Raw genomic sequence first — 27,433 nt, 5'->3', positions numbered from 1 at the left:
GTGATGAGGTTGTGCAGCGGTTGCGGTGTGTGAGGAGGTCCTGCAGCAGCCGTGGTGTGTGATGAGGTTGTGCAGCGGCTGCGGTGTGTGAGGAGGTTCCGCAGCAGCCGTGGTGTGTGATGAGGTTGTGCAGCGGTTGCGGTGTGTGAGGAGGTTGTGCAGCAGCCGTGGTGTGTGAGGAGGTTGTGCAGCAGCTGCGGTGTGTAATTAGGTTCTGCAGCGGCTGCGGTGTGTGAGGAGGTTCTGCAGCAGCTGTGGTGTGTGATAAGGTTGTGCAGCGGCTGCGGTGTGTGAGGAGGGTCTGCAGCAGCTGTGGTGTGTAATGAGGTTCTGCAGCGGCTGCGGTGTGTGAGGAGGTTCTGCAGCGGCTGCAGTGTGTGAGGAGGTTCTGCAGCGGCTGCGGTGTGTGAGGAGGTTCTGCAGCAGCCGTGGTGTGTGATGAGGTTATGCAGCGGTTGCGGTGTGTGAGGAGGTTGTGCAGCAGCCGTGGTGTGTGATGAGGTTGTGCAGCGGCTGCGGTGTGTGAGGAGGTTCCGCAGCAGCCGTGGTGTGTGATGAGGTTGTGCAGCGGTTGCGGTGTGTGAGGAGGTTCTGCAGCAGCCGTGGTGTGTGATGAGGTTGTGCAGCGGTTGCGGTGTGTGAGGAGGTTCTGCAGCAGCCGTGGTGTGTGATGAGGTTGTGCAGCGGCTGAGGTGTGTGAGGAGGTTCTGCAGCAGCCGTGGTGTGTGATGAGGTTGTGCAGCGGTTGCGGTGTGTGAGGAGGTTCTGCAGCAGCCGTGGTGTGTGATGAGGTTGTGCAGCGGTTGCGGTGTGTGAGGAGGTTCTGCAGCAGCAGTGGTGTGTAATGAGGTTCTGCAGCGGCTGCGGTGTGTGAGGAGGTTCTGCAGCAGCCGTGGTGTGTGATGAGGTTGTGCAGCGGTTGCGGTGTGTGAGGAGGTTCTGCAGCAGCCGTGGTGTGTGATGAGTTTCTGCAGCGGCTGCGGTGTGTGTGAGGAGGTTCTGCAGCAGCCGTGGTGTGTGATGAGGTTGTGCAGCGGTTGCGGTGTGTGAGGAGGTTCTGTAGCAGCCGTGGTGTGTGATGAGGTTCTCCAGCGGCTGCGGTGTGTGAGGAGGTTCTGCAGCAGCCGTGGTGTGTGATGAGGTTGTGCAGCGGTTGCGGTGTGTGAGGAGGTTTTGCAGCAGCCGTGGTGTGTCATGAGGTTGTGCAGCGGTTGCGGTGTGTGAGGAGGTTCTGCAGCAGCTGTGGTGTGTGATGAGGTTGTGCAGCGGTTGCGGTGTGTGAGGAGGTTCTGCAGCAGCCGTGGTGTGTGATGAGGTTGTGCAGCGGTTGCGGTGTGTGAGGAGGTTCTGCAGCAGCCGTGGTGTGTGATGAGTTTCTGCAGCGGCTGCGGTGTGTGTGAGGAAGTTCTGCAGCAGCCGTGGTGTGTGATGAGGTTGTGCAGCGGTTGCGGTGTGTGAGGAGGTTCTGCAGCAGCTGTGGTGTGTGATGAGGTTGTGCAGTGGTTGTGGTGTGTGAGGGGGTTCTGCAGCAGCTGTGGTGTGTGATGAGGTTGTGCAGCGGTTGCGGTGTGTGTGAGGAGGTTCTGCAGCAGCCGTGGTGTGTGATGAGGTTCTGCAGCGGCTGCGGCGTGTGAGGAGGTTCTGCAGCAGCCGTGGTGTGTGATGAGGTTGTGCAGCGGTTGCGGTGTGTGAGGAGGTTCTTCAGCAGCCGTGGTGTGTGATGAGTTTCTGCAGCGGCTGCGGTGTGTGTGAGGAGGTTCTGCAGCAGCCGTGGTGTGTGATGAGGTTGTGCAGCGGTTGCGGTGTGTGAGGAGGTTCTGCAGCAGCCGTGGTGTGTGATGAGGTTGTGCAGCGGTTGCGGTGTGTGAGGAGGTTGTGCAGCAGCCGTGGTGTGTGATGAGGTTGTGCAGCAGCTGCGGTGTGTAATGAGGTTCTGCAGCGGCTGCGGTGTGTGAGGAGGTTCTGCAGCAGCCGTGGTGTGTGATGAGGTTGTGCAGCGGTTGCGGTGTGTGAGGAGGTTCTGCAGCAGCCGTGGTGTGTGATGAGGTTGTGCAGCGGCTGAGGTGTGTGAGGAGGTTCTGCAGCAGCCGTGGTGTGTGATGAGGTTGTGCAGCGGTTGCAGTGTGTGAGGAGGTTCTGCAGCAGCCGTGGTGTGTGATGAGGTTGTGCAGCGGTTGCGGTGTGTGAGGAGGTTCTGCAGCAGCAGTGGTGTGTAATGAGGTTCTGCAGCGGCTGCGGTGTGTGAGGAGGTTCTGCAGCAGTCGTGGTGTGTGATGAGGTTGTGCAGCGGTTGCGGTGTGTGAGGAGGTTCTGCAGCAGCCGTGGTGTGTGATGAGTTTCTGCAGCGGCTGCGGTGTGTGTGAGGAGGTTCTGCAGCAGCCGTGGTGTGTGATGAGGTTGTGCAGCGGTTGCGGTGTGTGAGGAGGTTCTGCAGCAGCCGTGGTGTGTAATGAGGTTCTGCAGCGGCTGTGTGTGAGGAGGTTCTGCAGCAGCCGTGGTGTGTAATGAGGTTCTGCAGCAGCCGTGGTGTGTGATGAGGTTATGCAGTGGTTGCGGTGTGTGAGGAGGTTCTGCAGCAGCCGTGGTGTGTGATGAGGTTGTGCAGCGGTTGCGGTGTGTGAGGAGGTCCTGCAGCAGCCGTGGTGTGTGATGAGGTTGTGCAGCGGCTGCGGTGTGTGAGGAGGTTCCGCAGCAGCCGTGGTGTGTGATGAGGTTGTGCAGCGGTTGCGGTGTGTGAGGAGGTTGTGCAGCAGCCGTGGTGTGTGAGGAGGTTGTGCAGCAGCTGCGGTGTGTAATTAGGTTCTGCAGCGGCTGCGGTGTGTGAGGAGGTTCTGCAGCAGCTGTGGTGTGTGATAAGGTTGTGCAGCGGCTGCGGTGTGTGAGGAGGGTCTGCAGCAGCTGTGGTGTGTAATGAGGTTCTGCAGCGGCTGCGGTGTGTGAGGAGGTTCTGCAGCGGCTGCAGTGTGTGAGGAGGTTCTGCAGCGGCTGCGGTGTGTGAGGAGGTTCTGCAGCAGCCGTGGTGTGTGATGAGGTTATGCAGCGGTTGCGGTGTGTGAGGAGGTTGTGCAGCAGCCGTGGTGTGTGATGAGGTTGTGCAGCGGCTGCGGTGTGTGAGGAGGTTCCGCAGCAGCCGTGGTGTGTGATGAGGTTGTGCAGCGGTTGCGGTGTGTGAGGAGGTTCTGCAGCAGCCGTGGTGTGTGATGAGGTTGTGCAGCGGTTGCGGTGTGTGAGGAGGTTCTGCAGCAGCCGTGGTGTGTGATGAGGTTGTGCAGCGGCTGAGGTGTGTGAGGAGGTTCTGCAGCAGCCGTGGTGTGTGATGAGGTTGTGCAGCGGTTGCGGTGTGTGAGGAGGTTCTGCAGCAGCCGTGGTGTGTGATGAGGTTGTGCAGCGGTTGCGGTGTGTGAGGAGGTTCTGCAGCAGCAGTGGTGTGTAATGAGGTTCTGCAGCGGCTGCGGTGTGTGAGGAGGTTCTGCAGCAGCCGTGGTGTGTGATGAGGTTGTGCAGCGGTTGCGGTGTGTGAGGAGGTTCTGCAGCAGCCGTGGTGTGTGATGAGTTTCTGCAGCGGCTGCGGTGTGTGTGAGGAGGTTCTGCAGCAGCCGTGGTGTGTGATGAGGTTGTGCAGCGGTTGCGGTGTGTGAGGAGGTTCTGCAGCAGCCGTGGTGTGTGATGAGGTTGTGCAGCGGTTGTGGTGTGTGAGGAGGTTCTGCAGCAGCCGTGGTGTGTAATGAGGTTCTGCAGCGGCTGTGTGTGAGGAGGTTCTGCAGCAGCCGTGGTGTGTAATGAGGTTCTGCAGCAGCCGTGGTGTGTGAGGAGGTTCTGCAGCAGCCGTGGTGTGTAATGAGGTTCTGCAGCAGCCGTGGTGTGTAATGAGGTTCTGCAGCGGCTGGGGTGTGTAATGAGGTTCTGCAGCGGCTGCGGTGTGTGAGGAGGCTGTGCAGCAGCCGTGGTGTGTGATGAGGTTGTGCAGCAGCTGCGGTGTGTAATGAGATTCTGCAGCGGCTGCGGTGTGTGAGGAGGTTCTGCAGCAGCTGTGGTGTGTGATAAGGTTGTGCAGCGGCTGCGGTGTGTGAGGAGGTTCTGCAGCAGCCGTGGTGTGTAATGAGGTTCTGCAGCGGCTGCGGTGTGTGAGGAGGTTCTGCAGCGGCTGCAGTGTGTGAGGAGGTTCTGCAGCGGCTGCGGTGTGTGAGGAGGTTCTGCAGCAGCCGTGGTGTGTGATGAGGTTATGCAGCGGTTGCGGTGTGTGAGGAGGTTCTGCAGCAGCCGTGGTGTGTGATGAGGTTGTGCAGCGGTTTCGGTGTGTGAGGAGGTTCTGCAGCAGCCGTGGTGTGTGATGAGGTTGTGCAGCGGCTGAGGTGTGTGAGGAGGTTCTGCAGCAGCCGTGGTGTGTGATGAGGTTGTGCAGCGGTTGCGGTGTGTGAGGAGGTTCTGCAGCAGCCGTGGTGTGTGATGAGGTTGTGCAGCGGTTGCGGTGTGTGAGGAGGTTCTGCAGCAGCAGTGGTGTGTAATGAGGTTCTGCAGCGGCTGCGGTGTGTGAGGAGGTTCTGCAGCAGCCGTGGTGTGTGATGAGGTTGTGCAGCGGTTGCGGTGTGTGAGGAGGTTCTGCAGCAGCCGTGGTGTGTGATGAGTTTCTGCAGCGGCTGCGGTGTGTGTGAGGAGGTTCTGCAGCAGCCGTGGTGTGTGATGAGGTTGTGCAGCGGTTGCGGTGTGTGAGGAGGTTCTGCAGCAGCCGTGGTGTGTGATGAGGTTGTGCAGCGGTTGTGGTGTGTGAGGAGGTTCTGCAGCAGCCGTGGTGTGTAATGAGGTTCTGCAGCGGCTGTGTGTGAGGAGGTTCTGCAGCAGCCGTGGTGTGTAATGAGGTTCTGCAGCAGCCGTGGTGTGTGAGGAGGTTCTGCAGCAGCCGTGGTGTGTAATGAGGTTCTGCAGCAGCCGTGGTGTGTAATGAGGTTCTGCAGCGGCTGGGGTTTGTAATGAGGTTCTGCAGCGGCTGCGGTGTGTGAGGAGGTTGTGCAGCAGCCGTGGTGTGTGATGAGGTTGTGCAGCAGCTGCGGTGTGTAATGAGGTTCTGCAGCGGCTGCGGTGTGTGAGGAGGTTCTGCAGCAGCTGTGGTGTGTGATGAGGTTGTGCAGCGGCTGCGGTGTGTGAGGAGGTTCTGCAGCAGCCGTGGTGTGTAATGAGGTTCTGCAGCGGCTGCGGTGTGTGAGGAGGTTCTGCAGCGGCTGCTGTGTGTGAGGAGGTTCTGCAGCGGCTGCGGTGTGTGAGGAAGTTCTGCAGCAGCCGTGGTGTGTGATGAGGTTATGCAGCGGTTGCGGTGTGTGAGGAGGTTCTGCAGCAGCCGTGGTGTGTGATGAGGTTGTGCAGCGGTTGCGGTGTGTGAGGAAGTTGTGCAGCAGCCGTGGTGTGTGAAGAGGTTGTGCAGCGGCTGCGGTGTGTGAGGAGGTTCTGCAGTAGCCGTGGTGTGTGATGAGGTTGTGCAGTGGTTGCGGTGTGTGAGGAGGTTCTGCAGCAGCCGTGGTGTGTGATGAGGTTGTGCAGCGGTTGCGGTGTGTGAGGAGGTCCTGCAGCAGCCGTGGTGTGTGATGAGGTTGTGCAGCGGCTGCGGTGTGTGAGGAGGTTCCGCAGCAGCCGTGGTGTGTGATGAGGTTGTGCAGCGGTTGCGGTGTGTGAGGAGGTTCTGCAGCAGCCGTGGTGTGTGATTAGATTGTGCAGCGGTTGCGGTATGTGAGGAGGTTCTGCAGCAGCCGTGGTGTGTGAGGAGGTTGTGCAGCGGCTGAGGTGTGTGAGGAGGTTCTGCAGCAGCCGTGGTGTGTGATGAGGTTGTGCAGCGGTTGCGGTGTGTGAGGAGGTTCTGCAGCAGCCGTGGTGTGTGATGAGGTTGTGCAGCGGTTGCGGTGTGTGAGGAGGTTCTGCAGCAGCCGTGGTGTGTGAGGAGGTTCTGCAGCAGCCGTGGTGTGTGATGAGGTTGTGCAGCGGTTGCGGTGTGTGAGGAGGTTCTGCAGCAGCCGTGGTGTGTGATGAGTTTCTGCAGCGGCTGCGGTGTGTGTGAGGAGGTTCTGCAGCAGCCGTGGTGTGTGATGAGGTTGTGCAGCGGTTGCGGTGTGTGAGGAGGTTCTGCAGCAGCCGTGGTGTGTGATGAGGTTGTGCAGCGGTTGCGGTGTGTGAGGAGGTTCTGCAGCAGCCGTGGTGTGTGATGAGGTTGTGCAGCGGTTGCGTCGTGTGAGGAGGTTCTGCAGCAGCCGTGGTGTGTGATGAGGTTCTGCAGCGGCTGCGGTGTGTGAGGAGGTTCTGCAGCAGCCGTGGTGTGTGATGAGGTTGTGCAGCAGTTGCGGTGTGTGAGGAGGTTCTGCAGCAGCCGTGGTGTGTGATGAGGTTGTGCAGCGTTTGCGGTGTGTGAGGAGGTTCTGCAGCAGCCGTGGTGTGTGATGAGGTTGTGCAGCGGTTGCGGTGTGTGAGGAGGTTCTGCAGCAGCCGTGGTGTGTGATGAGGTTGTGCAGCGGTTGCGGTGTGTGAGGAGGTTCTGTAGCAGCCATGGTGTGTGATGAGGTTCTCCAGCGGCTGCGGTGTGTGAGGAGGTTCTGCAGCAGCCGTGGTGTGTGATGAGGTTGTGCAGCGGTTGCGGTGTGTGAGGAGGTTTTGCAGCAGCCGTGGTGTGTGATGAGGTTGTGCAGCGGTTGCGGTGTGTGAGGAGGTTCTGCAGCAGCTGTGGTGTGTGATGAGGTTGTGCAGCGGTTGCGGTGTGTGAGGAGGTTCTGCAGCAGCCGTGGTGTGTGATGAGGTTGTGCAGCGGTTGCGGTGTGTGAGGAGGTTCTGCAGCAGCCGTGGTGTGTGATGAGGTTGTGCAGCGGTTGTGGTGTGTGAGGAGGTTCTGCAGCAGCCGTGGTGTGTAATGAGGTTCTGCAGCGGCTGTGTGTGAGGAGGCTCTGCAGCAGCCGTGGTGTGTAATGAGGTTCTGCAGCAGCCGTGGTGTGTGAGGAGGTTCTGCAGCAGCCGTGGTGTGTAATGAGGTTCTGCAGCAGCCGTGGTGTGTAATGAGGTTCTGCAGCGGCTGGGGTGTGTAATGAGGTTCTGCAGCGGCTGCAGTGTGTGAGGAGGTTGTGCAGAAGCCGTGGTGTGTGATGAGGTTGTGCAGCAGCTGCGGTGTGTAATGAGGTTCTGCAGCGGCTGCGGTGTGTGAGGAGGTTCTGCAGCAGCTGTGGTGTGTGATGAGCTTGTGCAGCAGCTGCGGTGTGTGAGGAGGTTCTGCAGCAGCCGTGGTGTGTAATGAGGTTCTGCAGCAGCCGTGGTGTGTAATGAGGTTCTGCAGCGGCTGCGGTGTGTGAGGAGGTTCTGCAGCGGCTGCTGTGTGTGAGGAGGTTCTGCAGCGGCTGCGGTGTGTGAGGAAGTTCTGCAGCAGCCGTGGTGTGTGATGTGGTTATGCAGCGGTTGCGGTGTGTGAGGAGGTTCTGCAGCAGCCGTGGTGTGTGATGAGGTTGTGCAGCGGTCGAGGTGTGTGAGGAAGTTGTGCAGCAGCCGTGGTGTGTGAAGAGGTTGTGCAGCGGCTGCGGTGTGTGAGGAGGTTCTGCAGCAGCCGTGGTGTGTGATGAGGTTGTGCAGTGGTTGCGGTGTGTGAGGAGGTTCTGCAGCAGCCGTGGTGTGTGATGAGGTTGTGCAGCGGTTGCGGTATGTGAGGAGGTCCTGCAGCAGCCGTGGTGTGTGATGAGGTTGTGCAGCGGCTGCGGTGTGTGAGGAGGTTCCGCAGCAGCCGTGGTGTGTGATGAGGTTGTGCAGCGGTTGCGGTGTGTGAGGAGGTTCTGCAGCAGCCGTGGTGTGTGATTAGGTTGTGCAGCGGTTGCGGTGTGTGAGGAGGTTCTGCAGCAGCCGTGGTGTGTGAGGAGGTTGTGCAGCGGCTGAGGTGTGTGAGGAGGTTCTGCAGCAGCCGTGGTGTGTGATGAGGTTGTGCAGCGGTTGCGGTGTGTGAGGAGGTTCTGCAGCAGCCGTGGTGTGTGATCAGGTTGTGCAGCGGTTGCGGTGTGTGAGGAGGTTCTGCAGCAGCCGTGGTGTGTGAGGAGGTTCAGCAGCAGCCGTGGTGTGTGAGGAGGTTGTGCAGCGGTTGCGGTGTGTGAGGAGATTCTGCAGCAGCCGTGGTGTGTGATGAGTTTCTGCAGCGGCTGCCGTGTGTGTGAGGAGGTTCTGCAGCAGCCGTGGTGTGTGATGAGGTTGTGCAGCGGTTGCGGTGTGTGAGGAGGTTCTGCAGCAGCCGTGGTGTGTGATGAGGTTGTGCAGCGGTTGCGGTGTGTGAGGAGGTTCTGCAGCAGCCGTGGTGTGTGATGAGGTTGTGCAGCGGCTGCAGTGTGTGAGGAGGTTCTGCAGCAGCCGTGGTGTGTGATGAGGTTGTGCAGCGGTTGCAGTGTGTGAGGAGGTTTTGCAGCAGCCGTGGTGTGTGATGAGGTTGTGCAGCGTTTGCGGTGTGTGAGGAGGTTCTGCAGCAGCCGTGGTGTGTGATGAGGTTGTGCAGCGTTTGCGGTGTGTGAGGAGGTTCTGCAGCAGCCGTGGTGTGTGATGAGGTTGTGCAGCGGTTGCGGTGTGTGAGGAGGTTCTGCAGCAGCCGTGGTGTGTGATGAGGTTGTGCAGCGGTTGCGGTGTGTGAGGAGGTTCTGTAGCAGCCGTGGTGTGTGATGAGGTTCTGCAGCGGCTGCAGTGTGTGAGGAGGTTCTGCAGCAGCCGTGGTGTGTGATGAGGTTGTGCAGCGGTTGCGGTGTGTGAGGAGGTTCTGCAGCAGCCGTGGTGTGTGATGAGGTTGTGCAGCGTTTGCGGTGTGTGAGGAGGTTCTGCAGCAGCCGTGGTGTGTGATGAGGTTGTGCAGCGGTTGCGGTGTGTGAGGAGGTTCTGCAGCAGCCGTGGTGTGTGATGAGGTTGTGCAGCGGTTGCGGTGTGTGAGGAGGTTCTGTAGCAGCCGTGGTGTGTGATGAGGTTCTCCAGCGGCTGCGGTGTGTGAGGAGGTTCTGCAGCAGCCGTGGTGTGTGATGAGGTTGTGCAGCGGTTGCGGTGTGTGAGGAGGTTTTGCAGCAGCCGTGGTGTGTCATGAGGTTGTGCAGCGGTTGCGGTGTGTGAGGAGGTTCTGCAGCAGCTGTGGTGTGTGATGAGGTTGTGCAGCGGTTGCGGTGTGTGAGGAGGTTCTGCAGCAGCCGTGGTGTGTGATGAGGTTGTGCAGCGGTTGCGGTGTGTGAGGAGGTTCTGCAGCAGCCGTGGTGTGTGATGAGTTTCTGCAGCGGCTGCGGTGTGTGTGAGGAAGTTCTGCAGCAGCCGTGGTGTGTGATGAGGTTGTGCAGCGGTTGCGGTGTGTGAGGAGGTTCTGCAGCAGCTGTGGTGTGTGATGAGGTTGTGCAGTGGTTGTGGTGTGTGAGGGGGTTCTGCAGCAGCTGTGGTGTGTGATGAGGTTGTGCAGCGGTTGCGGTGTGTGTGAGGAGGTTCTGCAGCAGCCGTGGTGTGTGATGAGGTTCTGCAGCGGCTGCGGCGTGTGAGGAGGTTCTGCAGCAGCCGTGGTGTGTGATGAGGTTGTGCAGCGGTTGCGGTGTGTGAGGAGGTTCTTCAGCAGCCGTGGTGTGTGATGAGTTTCTGCAGCGGCTGCGGTGTGTGTGAGGAGGTTCTGCAGCAGCCGTGGTGTGTGATGAGGTTGTGCAGCGGTTGCGGTGTGTGAGGAGGTTCTGCAGCAGCCGTGGTGTGTGATGAGGTTGTGCAGCGGTTGCGGTGTGTGAGGAGGTTGTGCAGCAGCCGTGGTGTGTGATGAGGTTGTGCAGCAGCTGCGGTGTGTAATGAGGTTCTGCAGCGGCTGCGGTGTGTGAGGAGGTTCTGCAGCGGCTGCAGTGTGTGAGGAGGTTCTGCAGCGGCTGCGGTGTGTGAGGAGGTTCTGCAGCAGCCGTGGTGTGTGATGAGGTTGTGCAGCGGTTGCAGTGTGTGAGGAGGTTCTGCAGCAGCCGTGGTGTGTGATGAGGTTGTGCAGCGGTTGCGGTGTGTGAGGAGGTTCTGCAGCAGCAGTGGTGTGTAATGAGGTTCTGCAGCGGCTGCGGTGTGTGAGGAGGTTCTGCAGCAGCCGTGGTGTGTGATGAGGTTGTGCAGCGGTTGCCGTGTGTGAGGAGGTTCTGCAGCAGCCGTGGTGTGTGATGAGGTTGTGCAGCGGTTGTGGTGTGTGATGAGTTTCTGCAGCGGCTGCGGTGTGTGTGAGGAGGTTCTGCAGCAGCCGTGGTGTGTGATGAGGTTGTGCAGCGGTTGCGGTGTGTGAGGAGGTTCTGCAGCAGCCGTGGTGTGTGATGAGGTTGTGCAGCGGTTGTGGTGTGTGAGGAGGTTCTGCAGCAGCCGTGGTGTGTAATGAGGTTCTGCAGCGGCTGTGTGTGAGGAGGTTCTGCAGCAGCCGTGGTGTGTAATGAGGTTCTGCAGCAGCCGTGGTGTGTAATGAGGTTCTGCAGCAGCCGTGGTGTGTAATGAGGTTCTGCAGCGGCTGGGGTGTGTAATGAGGTTCTGCAGCGGCTGCGGTGTGTGAGGAGGTTGTGCAGCAGCCGTGGTGTGTGATGAGGTTGTGCAGCAGCTGCGGTGTGTAATGAGGTTCTGCAGCGGCTGCGGTGTGTGAGGAGTTTCTGCAGCAGCTGTGGTGTGTGATGAGGTTGTGCAGCGGCTGCGGTGTGTGAGGAGGTTCTGCAGCAGCCGTGGTGTGTAATGAGGTTCTGCAGCGGCTGTGGTGTGTGAGGAGGTTCTGCAGCGGCTGCTGTGTGTGAGGAGGTTCTGCAGCGGCTGCGGTGTGTGAGGAAGTTCTGCAGCAGCCGTGGTGTGTGATGAGGTTATGCAGCGGTTGCGGTGTGTGAGGAGGTTCTGCAGCAGCCGTGGTGTGTGATGAGGTTGTGCAGCGGTTGCGGTGTGTGAGGAAGTTGTGCAGCAGCCGTGGTGTGTGAAGAGGTTGTGCAGCGGCTGCGGTGTGTGAGGAGGTTCTGCAGCAGCCGTGGTGTGTGATGAGGTTGTGCAGTGGTTGCGGTGTGTGAGGAGGTTCTGCAGCAGCCGTGGTGTGTGATGAGGTTGTGCAGCGGTTGCGGTGTGTGAGGAGGTCCTGCAGCAGCCGTGGTGTGTGATGAGGTTGTGCAGCGGCTGCGGTGTGTGAGGAGGTTCCGCAGCAGCCGTGGTGTGTGATGAGGTTGTGCAGCGGTTGCGGTGTGTGAGGAGGTTCTGCAGCAGCCGTGGTGTGTGATTAGGTTGTGCAGCGGTTGCGGTGTGTGAGGAGGTTCTGCAGCAGCCGTGGTGTGTGAGGAGGTTGTGCAGCGGCTGAGGTGTGTGAGGAGGTTCTGCAGCAGCCGTGGTGTGTAATGAGGTTGTGCAGTGGTTGCGGTGTGTGAGGAGGTTCTGCAGCAGCCGTGGTGTGTGATGAGGTTGTGCAGCGGTTGCGGTGTGTGAGGAGGTTCTGCAGCAGCCGTGGTGTGTGAGGAGGTTCTGCAGCAGCCGTGGTGTGTGATGAGGTTGTGCAGCGGTTGCGGTGTGTGAGGAGGTTCTGCAGCAGCCGTGGTGTGTGATGAGTTTCTGCAGCGGCTGCGGTGTGTGTGAGGAGGTTCTGCAGCAGCCGTGGTGTGTGATGAGGTTGTGCAGCGGTTGCGGTGTGTGAGGAGGTTCTGCAGCAGCCGTGGTGTGTGATGAGGTTGTGCAGCGGTTGCGGTGTGTTAGGAGGTTCTGTAGCAGCCGTGGTGTGTGATGAGGTTGTGCAGCGGTTGCGTCGGGTGAGGAGGTTCTGCAGCAGCCGTGGTGTGTGATGAGGTTCTGCAGCGGCTGCGGTGTGTGAGGAGGTTCTGCAGCAGCCGTGGTGTGTGATGAGGTTGTGCAGCGGTTGCGGTGTGTGAGGAGGTTCTGCAGCAGCCGTGGTGTGTGATGAGGTTGTGCAGCGTTTGCGGTGTGTGAGGAGGTTCTGCAGCAGCCGTGGTGTGTGATGAGGTTGTGCAGCGGTTGCGGTGTGTGAGGAGGTTCTGCAGCAGCCGTGGTGTGTGATGAGGTTGTGCAGCGGTTGCGGTGTGTGAGGAGGTTCTGCAGCAGCCGTGGTGTGTGATGAGGTTGTGCAGCGGTTGTGGTGTGTGAGGAGGTTCTGCAGCAGCCGTGGTGTGTAATGAGGTTGTGCAGCGGCTGTGTGTGAGGAGGTTCTGCAGCAGCCGTGGTGTGTAATGAGGTTCTGCAGCAGCCGTGGTGTGTAATGAGGTTCTGCAGCAGCCGTGGTGTGTAATGAGGTTCTGCAGCGGCTGGGGTGTGTAATGAGGTTCTGCAGCGGCTGCGGTGTGTGAGGAGGTTGTGCAGCAGCCGTGGTGTGTGATGAGGTTGTGCAGCAGCTGCGGTGTGTAATGAGGTTCTGCAGCGGCTGCGGTGTGTGAGGAGGTTCTGCAGCAGCTGTGGTGTGTGATGAGGTTGTGCAGCGGCTGCGGTGTGTGAGGAGGTTCTGCAGCAGCCGTGGTGTGTAATGAGGTTCTGCAGCGGCTGCGGTGTGTGAGGAGGTTCTGCAGCGGCTGCTGTGTGTGAGGAGGTTCTGCAGCGGCTGCGGTGTGTGAGGAAGTTCTGCAGCAGCCGTGGTGTGTGATGAGGTTATGCAGCGGTTGCGGTGTGTGAGGAGGTTCTGCAGCAGCCGTGGTGTGTGATGAGGTTGTGCAGCGGTTGCGGTGTGTGAGGAAGTTGTGCAGCAGCCGTGGTGTGTGAAGAGGTTGTGCAGCGGCTGCGGTGTGTGAGGAGGTTCTGCAGCAGCCGTGGTGTGTGATGAGGTTGTGCAGTGGTTGCGGTGTGTGAGGAGGTTCTGCAGCAGCCGTGGTGTGTGATGAGGTTGTGCAGCGGTTGCGGTGTGTGAGGAGGTTCTGCAGCAGCCGTGGTGTGTGATGAGGTTGTGCAGCGGCTGCGGTGTGTGAGGAGGTTCCGCAGCAGCCGTGGTGTGTGATGAGGTTGTGCAGCGGTTGCGGTGTGTGAGGAGGTTCTGCAGCAGCCGTGGTGTGTGATTATTTTGTGCAGCGGTTGCGGTGTGTGAGGAGGTTCTGCAGCAGCCGTGGTGTGTGATGAGGTTGTGCAGCGGTTGCGGTGTGTGAGGAGGTTCTGCAGCAGCCGTGGTGTGTGAGGAGGTTCTGCAGCAGCCGTGGTGTGTGATGAGGTTGTGCAGCGGTTGCGGTGTGTGAGGAGGTTCTGCAGCAGCCGTGGTGTGTGATGAGTTTCTGCAGCGGCTGCGGTGTGTGTGAGGAGGTTCTGCAGCAGCCGTGGTGTGTGATGAGGTTGTGCAGCGGTTGCGGTGTGTGAGGAGGTTCTGCAGCAGCCGTGGTGTGTGATGAGGTTGTGCAGCGGTTGCGGTGTGTGAGGAGGTTCTGCAGCAGCCGTGGTGTGTGATGAGGTTGTGCAGCGGTTGCGGTGTGTGAGGAGGTTCTGCAGCAGCCGTGGTGTGTGATGAGGTTGTGCAGCGGTTGCGGTGTGTGAGGAGGTTCTGCAGCAGCTGTGGTGTGTGATGAGGTTGTGCAGCGTTTGCGGTGTGTGAGGAGGTTCTGCAGCAGCCGTGGTGTGTGATGAGGTTGTGCAGCGGTTGCGGTGTGTGAGGAGGTTCTGCAGCAGCCGTGATGTGTGATGAGGTTGTGCAGCGGTTGCGGTGTGTGAGGAGGTTCTGCAGCAGCCGTGGTGTGTGATGAGGTTGTGCAGCGGTTGCGGTGTGTGAGGAGGTTCTGCAGCAGCTGTGGTGTGTGATGAGGTTGTGCAGCGTTTGCGGTGTGTGAGGAGGTTCTGCAGCAGCCGTGGTGTGTGATGAGGTTGTGCTGCGGTTGCGGTGTGTGAGGAGGTTCTGCAGCAGCCGTGGTGTGTGATGAGGCTGTGCTGCGGTTGCGGTGTGTGATGAGGTTGTGCAGTGGTTGCGGTGTGTGAGGAGGTTCTGCAGCAGCCGTGGTGTGTGATGAGGTTGTGCAGCGGTTGCGGTGTGTGAGGAGGTTCTGCAGCAGCCGTGGTGTGTGATGAGGTTGTGCAGCGGCTGCGGTGTGTGAGGAGGTTCCGCAGCAGCCGTGGTGTGTGATGAGGTTGTGCAGCGGTTGCGGTGTGTGAGGAGGTTCTGCAGCAGCCGTGGTGTGTGATTATTTTGTGCAGCGGTTGCGGTGTGTGAGGAGGTTCTGCAGCAGCCGTGGTGTGTGATGAGGTTGTGCAGCGGTTGCGGTGTGTGAGGAGGTTCTGCAGCAGCCGTGGTGTGTGAGGAGGTTCTGCAGCAGCCGTGGTGTGTGATGAGGTTGTGCAGCGGTTGCGGTGTGTGAGGAGGTTCTGCAGCAGCCGTGGTGTGTGATGAGTTTCTGCAGCGGCTGCGGTGTGTGTGAGGAGGTTCTGCAGCAGCCGTGGTGTGTGATGAGGTTGTGCAGCGGTTGCGGTGTGTGAGGAGGTTCTGCAGCAGCCGTGGTGTGTGATGAGGTTGTGCAGCGTTTGCGGTGTGTGAGGAGGTTCTGCAGCAGCCGTGGTGTGTGATGAGGTTGTGCAGCGGTTGCGGTGTGTGAGGAGGTTCTGCAGCAGCCGTGGTGTGTGATGAGGTTGTGCAGCGGTTGCGGTGTGTGAGGAGGTTCTGCAGCAGCCGTGGTGTGTGATGAGGTTGTGCAGCGGTTGTGGTGTGTGAGGAGGTTCTGCAGCAGCCGTGGTGTGTAATGAGGTTGTGCAGCGGCTGTGTGTGAGGAGGTTCTGCAGCAGCCGTGGTGTGTAATGAGGTTCTGCAGCAGCCGTGGTGTGTAATGAGGTTCTGCAGCAGCCGTGGTGTGTAATGAGGTTCTGCAGCGGCTGGGGTGTGTAATGAGGTTCTGCAGCGGCTGCGGTGTGTGAGGAGGTTGTGCAGCAGCCGTGGTGTGTGATGAGGTTGTGCAGCAGCTGCGGTGTGTAATGAGGTTCTGCAGCGGCTGCGGTGTGTGAGGAGGTTCTGCAGCAGCTGTGGTGTGTGATGAGGTTGTGCAGCGGCTGCGGTGTGTGAGGAGGTTCTGCAGCAGCCGTGGTGTGTAATGAGGTTCTGCAGCGGCTGCGGTGTGTGAGGAGGTTCTGCAGCGGCTGCTGTGTGTGAGGAGGTTCTGCAGCGGCTGCGGTGTGTGAGGAAGTTCTGCAGCAGCCGTGGTGTGTGATGAGGTTATGCAGCGGTTGCGGTGTGTGAGGAGGTTCTGCAGCAGCCGTGGTGTGTGATGAGGTTGTGCAGCGGTTGCGGTGTGTGAGGAAGTTGTGCAGCAGCCGTGGTGTGTGAAGAGGTTGTGCAGCGGCTGCGGTGTGTGAGGAGGTTCTGCAGCAGCCGTGGTGTGTGATGAGGTTGTGCAGTGGTTGCGGTGTGTGAGGAGGTTCTGCAGCAGCCGTGGTGTGTGATGAGGTTGTGCAGCGGTTGCGGTGTGTGAGGAGGTTCTGCAGCAGCCGTGGTGTGTGATGAGGTTGTGCAGCGGCTGCGGTGTGTGAGGAGGTTCCGCAGCAGCCGTGGTGTGTGATGAGGTTGTGCAGCGGTTGCGGTGTGTGAGGAGGTTCTGCAGCAGCCGTGGTGTGTGATTATTTTGTGCAGCGGTTGCGGTGTGTGAGGAGGTTCTGCAGCAGCCGTGGTGTGTGATGAGGTTGTGCAGCGGTTGCGGTGTGTGAGGAGGTTCTGCAGCAGCCGTGGTGTGTGAGGAGGTTCTGCAGCAGCCGTGGTGTGTGATGAGGTTGTGCAGCGGTTGCGGTGTGTGAGGAGGTTCTGCAGCAGCCGTGGTGTGTGATGAGTTTCTGCAGCGGCTGCGGTGTGTGTGAGGAGGTTCTGCAGCAGCCGTGGTGTGTGATGAGGTTGTGCAGCGGTTGCGGTGTGTGAGGAGGTTCTGCAGCAGCCGTGGTGTGTGATGAGGTTGTGCAGCGGTTGCGGTGTGTGAGGAGGTTCTGCAGCAGCCGTGGTGTGTGATGAGGTTGTGCAGCGGTTGCGGTGTGTGAGGAGGTTCTGCAGCAGCCGTGGTGTGTGATGAGGTTGTGCAGCGGTTGCGGTGTGTGAGGAGGTTCTGCAGCAGCTGTGGTGTGTGATGAGGTTGTGCAGCGTTTGCGGTGTGTGAGGAGGTTCTGCAGCAGCCGTGGTGTGTGATGAGGTTGTGCAGCGGTTGCGGTGTGTGAGGAGGTTCTGCAGCAGCCGTGATGTGTGATGAGGTTGTGCAGCGGTTGCGGTGTGTGAGGAGGTTCTGCAGCAGCCGTGGTGTGTGATGAGGTTGTGCAGCGGTTGCGGTGTGTGAGGAGGTTCTGCAGCAGCTGTGGTGTGTGATGAGGTTGTGCAGCGTTTGCGGTGTGTGAGGAGGTTCTGCAGCAGCCGTGGTGTGTGATGAGGTTGTGCTGCGGTTGCGGTGTGTGAGGAGGTTCTGCAGCAGCCGTGGTGTGTGATGAGGCTGTGCTGCGGTTGCGGTGTGTGATGAGGTTGTGCAGTGGTTGCGGTGTGTGAGGAGGTTCTGCAGCAGCCGTGGTGTGTGATGAGGTTGTGCAGCGGTTGCGGTGTGTGAGGAGGTTCTGCAGCAGCCGTGGTGTGTGATGAGGTTGTGCAGCGGCTGCGGTGTGTGAGGAGGTTCCGCAGCAGCCGTGGTGTGTGATGAGGTTGTGCAGCGGTTGCGGTGTGTGAGGAGGTTCTGCAGCAGCCGTGGTGTGTGATTATTTTGTGCAGCGGTTGCGGTGTGTGAGGAGGTTCTGCAGCAGCCGTGGTGTGTGATGAGGTTGTGCAGCGGTTGCGGTGTGTGAGGAGGTTCTGCAGCAGCCGTGGTGTGTGAGGAGGTTCTGCAGCAGCCGTGGTGTGTGATGAGGTTGTGCAGCGGTTGCGGTGTGTGAGGAGGTTCTGCAGCAGCCGTGGTGTGTGATGAGTTTCTGCAGCGGCTGCGGTGTGTGTGAGGAGGTTCTGCAGCAGCCGTGGTGTGTGATGAGGTTGTGCAGCGGTTGCGGTGTGTGAGGAGGTTCTGCAGCAGCCGTGGTGTGTGATGAGGTTGTGCAGCGGTTGCGGTGTGTGAGGAGGTTCTGCAGCAGCCGTGGTGTGTGATGAGGTTGTGCAGCGGTTGCGGTGTGTGAGGAGGTTCTGCAGCAGCTGTGGTGTGTGATGAGGTTGTGCAGCGTTTGCGGTGTGTGAGGAGGTTCTGCAGCAGCCGTGGTGTGTGATGAGGTTGTGCAGCGGTTGCGGTGTGTGAGGAGGTTCTGCAGCAGCCGTGGTGTGTGATGAGGCTGTGCTGCGGTTGCGGTGTGTGAGGAGGTTCTGCAGCAGCCGTGGTGTGTGATGAGGCTGTGCTGCGGTTGCGGTGTGTGAGGAGTGACACCTGTATGAACATTTCTGTACCCACAGGACACCCCGCATCTGGGCTCTCCCAATGACATGATCAGCCGCCATGTTGTGGGCGGAGGCTCCGCTGTCTTGGACCAGGTAAATAGCAGCAGGCGGACGTACATCACTTCCGGGGCGGGGCCGAGCAGTTGGCGGCAGTAGCTCTAACGTGAGGCCGGGGACTGAGCGGAAGAAGAAGGCCTCGGGGGTAGAGCTGAGGCCATGGCGGAGGAGGGCTGACACTGCGGGCAGGAGGAGGGTGAGGGCCGGCTGTGGAGGCAGCAGGGCGGGTATTGGGGTACATTCTACACGTTACTATGGGCTGTGCTCTGTGCATGTCAGTAACTATAGAGTTCACTGTTAGGGGTCTGTGTTATGTGGTTGTCTCTGGTGGTGGATCATGTGTATGGCAGACGCCATGACGGCTGTGCCTGTGACCACCTGCTCTGCCCCTCAGAGGCGTGTGTCGGGGGGTCCCCTTACTGCCCCTCAGAGGCGTGTGTCGGGGGGGTCCCCTTACTGCCCCTCAGAGGCGTGTGTCGGGGGGGTCCCCTTACTGCCCCTCAGAGGCGTGTGTCGGGGGGGTCCCCTTACTGCCCCTCAGAGGCGTGTGTCGGGGGGGTCCCCTTACTGCCCCTCAGAGGCGTGTGTCGGGGGGTCCCCTTACTGCCCCTCAGAGGCGTGTGTCGGGGGGGTCCCCTTACTGCCCCTCAGAGGCGTGTGTCGGGGGGGTCCCCTTACTGCCCCTCAGAGGCGTGTGTCGGGGGGGTCCCCTTACTGCCCCTCAGAGGCGTGTGTCGGGGGGGTCCCCTTACTGCCCCTCAGAGGCGTGTGTCGGGGGGGTCCCCTTACTGCCCCTCAGAGGCGTGTGTCGGGGGGTCCCCTTACTGCCCCTCAGAGGCGTGTGTCGGGGGGTCCCCTTACTGCCCCTCAGAGGCGTGTGTCGGGGGGGTCCCCTTACTGCCCCTCAGAGGCGTGTGTCGGGGGGGTCCCCTTACTGCCCCTCAGAGGCGTGTGTCGGGGGGGTCCCCTTACTGCCCCTCAGAGGCGTGTGTCGGGGGGGTCCCCTTACTGCCCCTCAGAGGCGTGTGTCGGGGGGGTCCCCTTACTGCCCCTCAGAGGCGTGTGTCGGGGGGGTCCCCTTACTGCCCCTCAGAGGCGTGTGTCGGGGGGGTCCCCTTACTGCCCCTCAGAGGTGTGTGTCGGGGGGGTCCCCTTACTGCCCCTCAGAGGCGTGTGTCGGGGGGGTCCCCTTACTGCCCCTCAGAGGCGTGTGTCGGGGGGGTCCCCTTACTGCCCCTCAGAGGCGTGTGTCGGGGGGTCCCTTTACTGCCCCTCAGAGGCGTGTGTCGGGGGGTCCCTTCTGCCCCACCATGTAGATTGTTAGCTCCTGTCGTACGGCTGCAGGACTCTCCACACGTTCTCAGTGCTGACTGGTTGTACTAGTTTGTACTGTCGTCTGGGCTAGTGGGAATAAAGGCACAAAATGAGCTCGCTCTGTCGCCCCTCATCACGGTGTCACTCACTGTCCTTCTCCCCTGATCTGCAGGATAATGAGCACGTGCCGCTGGTGCACGCCGGGGGGTGCTGTCGCTGTAGATCTGCTGAAGAGCTATGCCGCCAGGGACCTGCGGAGCGATGACCTTGCCGGAGCTGACGATGACCTCTCCTACTGCATGGAGTGTGTGGTGGAGTACCATCGTGTCCGGGAGGAGGCGCCGCAGCTGCACAAGGTGGACGCTGACCCTTCATATACACACCCCACACACACACTGGTGTACTCATTTCTTTTGTAGATTCTCATTCATTGTTTCCATTCTCTCAGACTTTATGGAGCATGGAGATGTCACGGATCATTGCTCAGCTGGAGAAGTCCATGCGAGAGGAGATAGACGAGGATGACGAGTTGTTTCTGGTGGAGGAAGATGGAGAGAAGCAACTTTTTGGGTACACTGGCCCAAACTTCGAGAGCTGCGTACGGGTACCGCTGCTGGAAATACTCAAGTTTCCGTATCTGCTGCTCAATGAGCGCGTTAGTAAGTACCGGGCGAGGACGCTGGAATCCTCACGACCCAGATTTAGATTTATTGGCCGTCGTTTCAGGAGCTTTTGCATCTCTGCCACCTCCACTAGTCTTTGAAGCACCTTCTAATAAGGCCCAAAACAAGAAAAATACCAACCAGCCAAAATGCCACAAACAAATACTTATCGAGTTTGGTAGAAAACTTTTTTTTCTTCCTCTTTCACTCGTTGACCAAAAAAAGGTTTTTTTTGTTTGTTTGTTTTTTAAGTTCTTTCAGGACCCAATTTTTTTTTTCACGTTATCCTCAATTGTCCACAATTTACAGACTGCACCAAAGGAACATCAAAAAGTAATTTCTCGAGGATTGACAGGATTAAATGCGCAGATAACTTCTGCTTGTCCTAAAACTAGACTTAATGCAGGGGGCCAAGAATGGAATTTGGACTTTTTTTTTTCTTGTGTATATAGTGCTATCATATTCTGCACATTACAGAAGTCGCTGCCATTCATATCAGTCTGTCAAAATCTAAATTTCAGTTTCACACTGAGCTATTGGAATGATATGAGCGAGCAACTAAACTCTGGATTGTCAGGGATACAAACACCATGTACATGTTACCCTTGGTGCAATATGAACCCCCAGATACCTGGTGCTACCCACTGAGCCCAGTTCTTCCTGTATGGTCCTGTTGTCATAATCAGTAGGAAATTGCCCTCCGTGGAGGAGTTTACCCCAAGGATTGGATTGCACAGAATTTACCTACAACTCGAAGATTCAATTCTTGACTTTGCCAAGTGATTTTACGAAGAAGTTTCTCCGACGTCCTGAACGTATGTGTTCCATCAGGATTATTCTTCCCTGACAACTCAGGGAACCACTTTGGTGCTGGGTTGTTAATTGTTCACCTAGGATCTTTGCCAATGTGGTGTTTGTGGCAACGTCTGTCGTGTCACAGCTCCGCAGTTTCCCAGCAGGAGTGATTATTGCTTGGTCGGTTTTGTTGCTGAGATCCTTATGTGCTTTGTTTTAGAGCCACCTGCTAAAAACCTTCTGTCCTTGATTTCGGCACCTATTCATTTCTTCGTGTTGAGATCCTCATGTGAAATAATAAATTCACTGAAATATTATGAACTGAATTTCTCCAAAAAATTCACTGTCTAACCCAATTGGAGTGAAATGCATATAACCTCTTGTGGACAGCAATCTTGCCAATATGATATCTTATCATCGATCAGTATTATTGTGAAACACTGCCAGCCGCGGATGAAGCAAAGCAGTAAACTGTTTGATGAAACGCGTAGGGCCATCTCGTTATAAGTGAAATTAGTGCTGTTACTGATTAGTTGGTGCCTTTATGCACTTAATGCCAATGGTTGCTCTTTGCTAAACAACCAGGTGGACACCCGTGTTATCGGTATAGTAATCGCTATAGAGCTATATTTACCATTGATTATAGTGTTCATGATAGCTGATATCAAGGACAGTGAATTCTAGTTTTCAATATAAAATATAGGGGGTCCTGGAGTGTGGTTCAGTGGTTATTTCTGACCATTATAATTGAGGTCAGAAGATTAATATAATAACCATTGAATCTACCTAGATACATCTTTTTTACAGCACTAAGATTATTCGTAGTCTGGGAGAATTTTTGTGCTTTTGTATTAATGCTGTACTCTGTGTCTATTTTAAATTAAATATTAAAAGTTAGGCTTTATAATTCTATATTTCACTTCTTCAATTGGATTAGACGGTGAATATTTTGAGATCCTCGTGCTTTTACCTCTCCATAGCTTCTGTCACGTGTGTATTATAATCATACGGCCTCTGTGTGCTTTTAAAGCAAAAATAAACCTAGTGAATTCCTATGGATGGCCACTTGCTGTACAATATAGATCAGGAGTAGATGGAGAGGAAAGAGAATTGCATATGTGTGTGACTGGTATGGTGATTCAGGCGTAATTTAAGAGGTTACCATCTGGCTCCAAAGTGTCGCGTAAATGGTGGCTTTTGCCAGCGATGGGGCAGGTACCCCCTCCAATGAATTTTTGTCTGTGTAATACACCCTCTGTGGCTCATAAGAGTGGGGGGTCCTAAGTGGGAGATCTGTTTGAGGCACATGGGCAGGCGTTGTCCCATCATAACCTGCTTGGTGGTTGGCTAGAGGAGTTCTCTGGAGTTATACAGCTGCTGGTAAATGAGCCAAGTGTGTTTAGAAAAGGCACAATTAAGCTGTGCTTTTTTTTTTTTTTACAAAGAACATGGTGGACGATGGCAGACGATTTTTGTTTTGAAGCGTTCCTACAAAGTAGATTTTAATGATGGTGGGTGCAGTGATGGAGCAGAGACAATGCATTGATATCGCTGTTCTACATATTTGCAAAAGTTGTCAGGTTCAGTTATGGAATGAGCCATTTTTTTAATGATTTTGATCTGGATTTTCATCTGACAATGAGAAATTTTCATTGCTTTTACTGCTACATATAATTAATCCATTCAATTTTCAGTACTTTTGAAACATTATTTTTGCAAAGTATAAAGATGCAGAATATTTTTATATCAATTTTCTGATATTTATTTAGAGGAAACTTGGCAACAATTCAAATAAGTAAAACCTGTCTAAACACTATTGGGGATTATAAAGTTAGAGATTGCAATACAAAATTTGGTCCTCATTCAGTGACAACTCCTTTTTTGCTTGTCTCTTGTACTCCTGCATCGGATCATCTCTTACAATTTTCAACAATAATCTGTAAGCATTGATGGATTACATTTTTCTTGATATCTTTACTACATAGTTGCAATATCTTGGTGAAATCTCTTACCGTGCTCGTCGCTCGCTGCTCAACAGTTTGGTGGAAAAAAATCTAGATGCAAATGTAAGAAATGAATCTTGAAGGACTTGTTACAGCTAAGATTTTTGTGATTTGAGAAGATTTTCCACCAACTCTTCATAGTTATCTGCTCCTGAGGTTCCCACTAATGCGAATGCTACCCATGCAGCCTTTTCCTTGCCCTGCAACAAGTGGAGGAACTCTTCATCTTGAAGAAGCTTACGAATCTGAGGTCCAATAAAGGTTCCTTCCTTTTATATTTGCTTCATTCAGACCTTGGAAATTTATTAATGAGATACTCGAATGCTGCTGCACTTTTATCTATTACCGTTAGAAAGTTCTTCATTAGGCCCAATGCAGTGGTGGAAACAATATCGTGTGTTGGGTGCAGAACATGTTTACTCCCTGGCTGAAGTGAATGTCAGAGGGCCCAGTCTTTTACTGTAGTGATATTCTCTTGCACGACTATCCCACTGACATAGAAAGCAGCACTACTTTGTGTATCCACCCTGGAGACCAAGTAAGAGGGCAACCACCATTTAAGTTACCACAGAGGGGCCACAAATGTTTGTTGTTGTTCAGGCACCTCAACAGCGGTTTCTTTCATGTGGACTCCATTAACCAACTGGAATTGAAGGTAGCACCTTGTCATTATGCAGCAAGATGACTTTTAGGCTTGCTTTGGATGAATTGATGAAGAGCCTTAAGTCATAATCCAGAGAAATTATCTTCAGAGCTTATATTAAACTGTTGATGTTGTTGCATGCCAAAAGATAACTCTCCATGAAGAAGTATTGGACAAGATTTTTATCACGGATACGGAACAAAAACATCTGAACATTGCCAGCTAGGAAATTCTACTGCTGTATCCGGGAACCTAAGAGCTCAGCCTCACTCTTGGCCAGATCCAAATGTCTAAAAAGTTTGTTCAGTTCACTTTGTGTTAGAAGGTGTGGTTCAGCTGAGGTTGCTGGCAGTCTGGGTTGTGAGCGGAAGATGCTTCATGATACCGAGCGCCCTCTTTTCTTATCACTTGAGTCAAGTGAAAATGTTTCTGGTACTTTTGGAACCGGCAGTTCTTCTGTATGTGGTACTGGGCGTATTGCAGATGGAATGTTTGGATACTGTAAAGTCCACTTCTTTCTTGAAACTCCTTTCCTAATAAGGGGGCACCATGCAGAAATGGCAATTGGTAATGTGATCGGTTGGCTCTCTCCAGATGATTGGGACCACAAAAGGCATAGATTGCCTCTTCCCATGCAACCACTGGGCAAGACTATTGGCATGTGTGGAGACCAACTCTTGTCCTGATCTCATATTCTGCAGCTAAAATACGGATTGTAGGTGTCACGGGAGTACCGCGAAAAGTGGTCTCCTCTATTTCAGGGGTCAGAAGATCGCAGTGTTTGGATACATGCACGACTGCACTGGTTAATCTGCTTTGCTTAGTTAGCTGTGCAGATTTGCCTTGTTCATTTGTTGCAAGGGTTAAACACTCCTGCTAGTCTCCTAAAGCTTTCTGAACTGTCCTGAGTTCTTGGCTGTTCTGACTGTCTCCACTCCCCTCTGGTATAAGTACTCACCACTTAGCTTGGGTTGTTGCCAGTGATAGCTTGCTATATGCTGGAATTAGTTTTCAGCTGTGAGCCTTGGAAAGAGGAGTAGTCTCTGGAGACTGCTGTTTTTATAAGTTTGTCTGGTGTCTTCCTTTTTTTTACTTGTCTCCCTTTTTGGTTTGCCTCTTTATCTGGGTGCGCATTGAGTGATTGCTGCTTTCTGTTACCCTTGCTGTTTCCCTTTGTGTCCTTATAGAGCAGGGCTAGCGTTCCTGCTGCCCCACGCACTAGCCAGGGCCGTGCTTGGGGGCAAGGCAGGGATAGGTACGGTGTGAAAGAACCTGCCTAGTGTTCCAGCTAAGATGTCCTAAAACCGTATACCATACACAGACTGCATTTATAAAAGTAGGTGATGCGACTGTAATTAGGACTACGTCATTGGAGTGAAGTTGGTGTTTTTGATTTGTCACCCTAAGATAGAATATTGAAGGCTTAATAGACGTAATAGATGAGCTACTAACAATGCAATAAGAACATAATAAAAAACACAATGTTTCTATAAGCCTGCATGAAAGGTGTCATAAGTAATTACAGCCACCTCTGGATCTTGAAAATTAGAGCCAATCAGCAAATTTAAGCTTCATATTCGTTTTCTGAACCACATATTTAGTTAAGTTCAACTGTTTTTGACTCTGAAACAATTTGGCTGTAGAACAGTGTTACCCGTTCTTGCCTATTGCACCCGGGAGGCAGCATGCCTAGAAATTAGTGACCGGCACCTGATTATTGAGGTCTATGGATACTCTCTCCGCCAGTCACTTTGGTCTCAGAAGTCCTATAATTGGTTCCGAAAAATGGGCAATATTTTGCCATCTTCCTGAACAATGAGGAAATTCAGTGCAGTAGTTTTGTCCGGCTGAGTGACTTGATAGCAGACTGAAAGTAACTGAGAATCTGTCACTCTAATTCTGAAATCCGGATCATGACGGATGTCGGCATTGCTAGAGATGAGACGTTTGGACAATCTGATTTTTTTTTTTTGGCCACCGCATCCTTCAATTATGGAACCAATGTGGACTGTGAGGATACTGGAAGCCACTGATTTGAGGGGTAAATGGAGGGGTGGGGTTGTAGAGTTTTTGGTAAAATTAGAAAATTCTGAATATTTAGTGCCTTTGGTTCGTGGTCATAAAGCGCAGGAACAATGTTTGAGGCATGTCGTTTAACATCTGGGCTGTCGGGTCACATTGGACAAATTTAAATATTGGATTGTGTTTTTAGCCATAATTTTAATTTTGAGATGCAAACTTTTAAGAATTTGGTGGCAAGTTGGTGGCATTCAATTGAGGGAGCGTTTACCCATCTGTATTTAGTGTTGCTGGAATTATGGATGAAGATGGTCACTTAATCACCTCAAAGGAGTGGTGAATATTCATGATGTTGATGGCCATAGACTGACTAAAGTTGGGCATAGTGCTAACTTTTTTTCATTATTGATCCTCCTGAAATTCCTTACCTGTACTAGACTCCAGATGTGACCCTCTTGTGGTGTTGTGTATCCTAGGGCATACAAGGGTAAAATCCCATCAGGACAACTCCTTTCCATATGTCCTAGGGTATATGGCCATCACAATAAATGCTTGCAAGTGCAGGACCCAAGTTCATGACCTCCATCATGCATCTCCTTTTCTTTTGTCAGGTGAACTCTGTGTTGATGCCTTGTGCAAGATGGAGCACGTGAACAACCCCTTCCAGGTGTACGAGAAACTGCCAGGAATTTATCTCCTCCTCGTACATCCCAATGAGAGCGTGAGTTTGTTTCATATCCTCCTTTCCTTTCTTCTTCTCCATCCAATCTCCCTCCTGGCTTCCTTCGTCCTTCCTCCTCTGTCCTCCCAGAAAGTGGAGCTGGGGCTACATTGGCACCACTTTACGCTATAGATGTAACCTGACCTGTCAGAGTAAACATTTAATCCAAAAGGACTTTTTTCTTCTCTATTACCACTTTTATATTTTAGTCTTTTCTGACTCCTTTTCCATTTTCCTTTTCCCATCGTCTCCCTTCCTTGTCCTGTTCAGATCCGGCGCTGGGCTATTCTGACGACCAGGACTCAGGGGAAGGTAGATCGGGATGACTACTATGACCTTCAGGCCGTGTTCACCTGCTTGTTTAAGGTCATTGAACTCGGGCTGTTTGAAAATCCAGACATTTACAGCTTCACAGAGATAGAAGACGGGAGGCTCATCCTCCTGCCGGCTCACCTGTATAACGGCTCTAATTACAAGAACTATTGGCTAGGTGAGCACACTCCTATCAATCTCTGCTTCCCACTGACGTTCCCCTCACTGTTATGACCCCGTGTTTGGTTATTGCAGGCATCTGCATGTTACTGACTGTACTTGAGGAACAGGCAATGGACTCCCTGCTGCTTGGACCAGACAAGCAGAACGACTTCATGCAGTCCATTCTTCATGTGATGGAGAAGCACACGGAGGGTATGTATGTAGGGTGCACTAACACATGGCAAGTGCGGAGCTGGGATTAAGAGGGTGATGGAATGATGACGCCTATCTGCACCCCTTGCCACCACAAACTTACCGTTTCCATATTGATCACTACCATTAGTGTTTTTTGCTTTTTAGATGAAAGCAGAAATCCCTTTTGGCCAGCGCTCCACTGCTTCATGATAATCCTCGATCGCCTGGGATCTAAAGTTTGGGGACAACTGATTGATCCAATCCAAGCGTTTCAAACCATCATCGCCAGCCCGAGCTACAACGACGAGATCGAAAACATCAGGAAAAGTTGTCAGAGGTCAGTCTAAACTTCTCCGACACAGCTTTTCCACAAATAGCTTGTTTTTGTTTTATTCTGCCGATCAGAGGTGATTGTTTTCTGATGTGATTGATCTCCTTTTACATGTATAATCTCCTGTCTGTATATAGGTCTATGCATTTTAGATAATGTGATGTGTGATCTCAGATACACATGAGTATAACTTATTGTCTCTTTCTAAAGGCCGACAAAGTTAGAGCCCGACTCTGATGATGACGATGACTTGGTCTCCTGTAGTCAGATGGTGTATAGCTTCAACACTGAGAAACCAAAAAAGGTAAAAATAGGCAAAATAAGCCCAAACCTATTTTAAGAACTTTTTTTTTTTTTGTGAGACTTATTTTTTATCTAAACCCTGCCCAATGGAAATAACCTCAGGTTATGAAGAGACATGCTTTAGGAGATTAACAAATACAATTTTTTTTTTATTGAAGATAAATACATAAAAATGTACAATTAAAAATAAGCCGGGAATCTCTCAGCTAACAGACTATGTGGAAAGATGCACATATAAATTCAATCCTGTGTAGCCGCCTCAAGGTGAGTCTGTTCAGAAAGCCCAGAAATACAAATATCAGCATATAAATTCAGTATAGGCATTCAAGGTATAAAAGCACCATCTACTTACAGCCCAAAATCAGTATGAGAGCGTCCACATGCCCAGTATCTGCACCCGGATGACGCGGTTTCGCCACGCTTCTGTGTCTAGTCATTTATTTCATGTTTTACTTTTATACTGGCCTCTAATTTTAGTTGTTTTTTTTCTTAAGTCCTAGCCAGATGAGGGCTTGTTTTATGGGGGACAAATTAGTTTTATTTTTTTCGGGGCAAATGCAACTTTTTGATCCCTTATTTTATTTTGGATAATGACAAAAAACCTCCCAAAAAAACAGCAATTCTGTTGCTACAGCTTGTGGCATATGGGC

General features: G+C 54.4%; 1 protein-coding gene across 4 annotated transcripts in view; it reads left to right on the top strand.

Annotated features, from left to right (window-relative positions):
- SETX (senataxin) overlaps positions 1-27,433 on the top strand; it is a 94,148-nt gene that overhangs the window by 53,781 nt on the left and 12,934 nt on the right. For 2 of the 4 annotated variants that reach the window (XM_073640665.1, XM_073640664.1), the window contains exons 2-9: positions 17,282-17,359; positions 18,810-18,993; positions 19,086-19,296; positions 25,371-25,480; positions 25,751-25,970; positions 26,048-26,167; positions 26,315-26,486; positions 26,691-26,784. In XM_073640665.1, coding sequence (XP_073496766.1) covers positions 17,325-17,359; positions 18,810-18,993; positions 19,086-19,296; positions 25,371-25,480; positions 25,751-25,970; positions 26,048-26,167; positions 26,315-26,486; positions 26,691-26,784 — 1,146 coding nt within the window. In that variant the 5' untranslated portion in view covers positions 17,282-17,324. The other 2 variants (XM_073640666.1, XM_073640667.1) reach the window with 2 other exon arrangements.

The sequence above is a fragment of the Phyllobates terribilis genome, unplaced genomic scaffold (assembly GCF_046119375.1).
Source record: "Phyllobates terribilis strain yellow unplaced genomic scaffold, ASM4611937v1 Scaffold_7__3_contigs__length_470593459, whole genome shotgun sequence".
Classification (NCBI taxonomy): Eukaryota; Metazoa; Chordata; class Amphibia; order Anura; family Dendrobatidae; genus Phyllobates; species Phyllobates terribilis.
The sequence above is the reverse complement of the archived record's forward strand: the minus strand, read 5'-3'. Positions and strand labels throughout refer to the sequence as shown.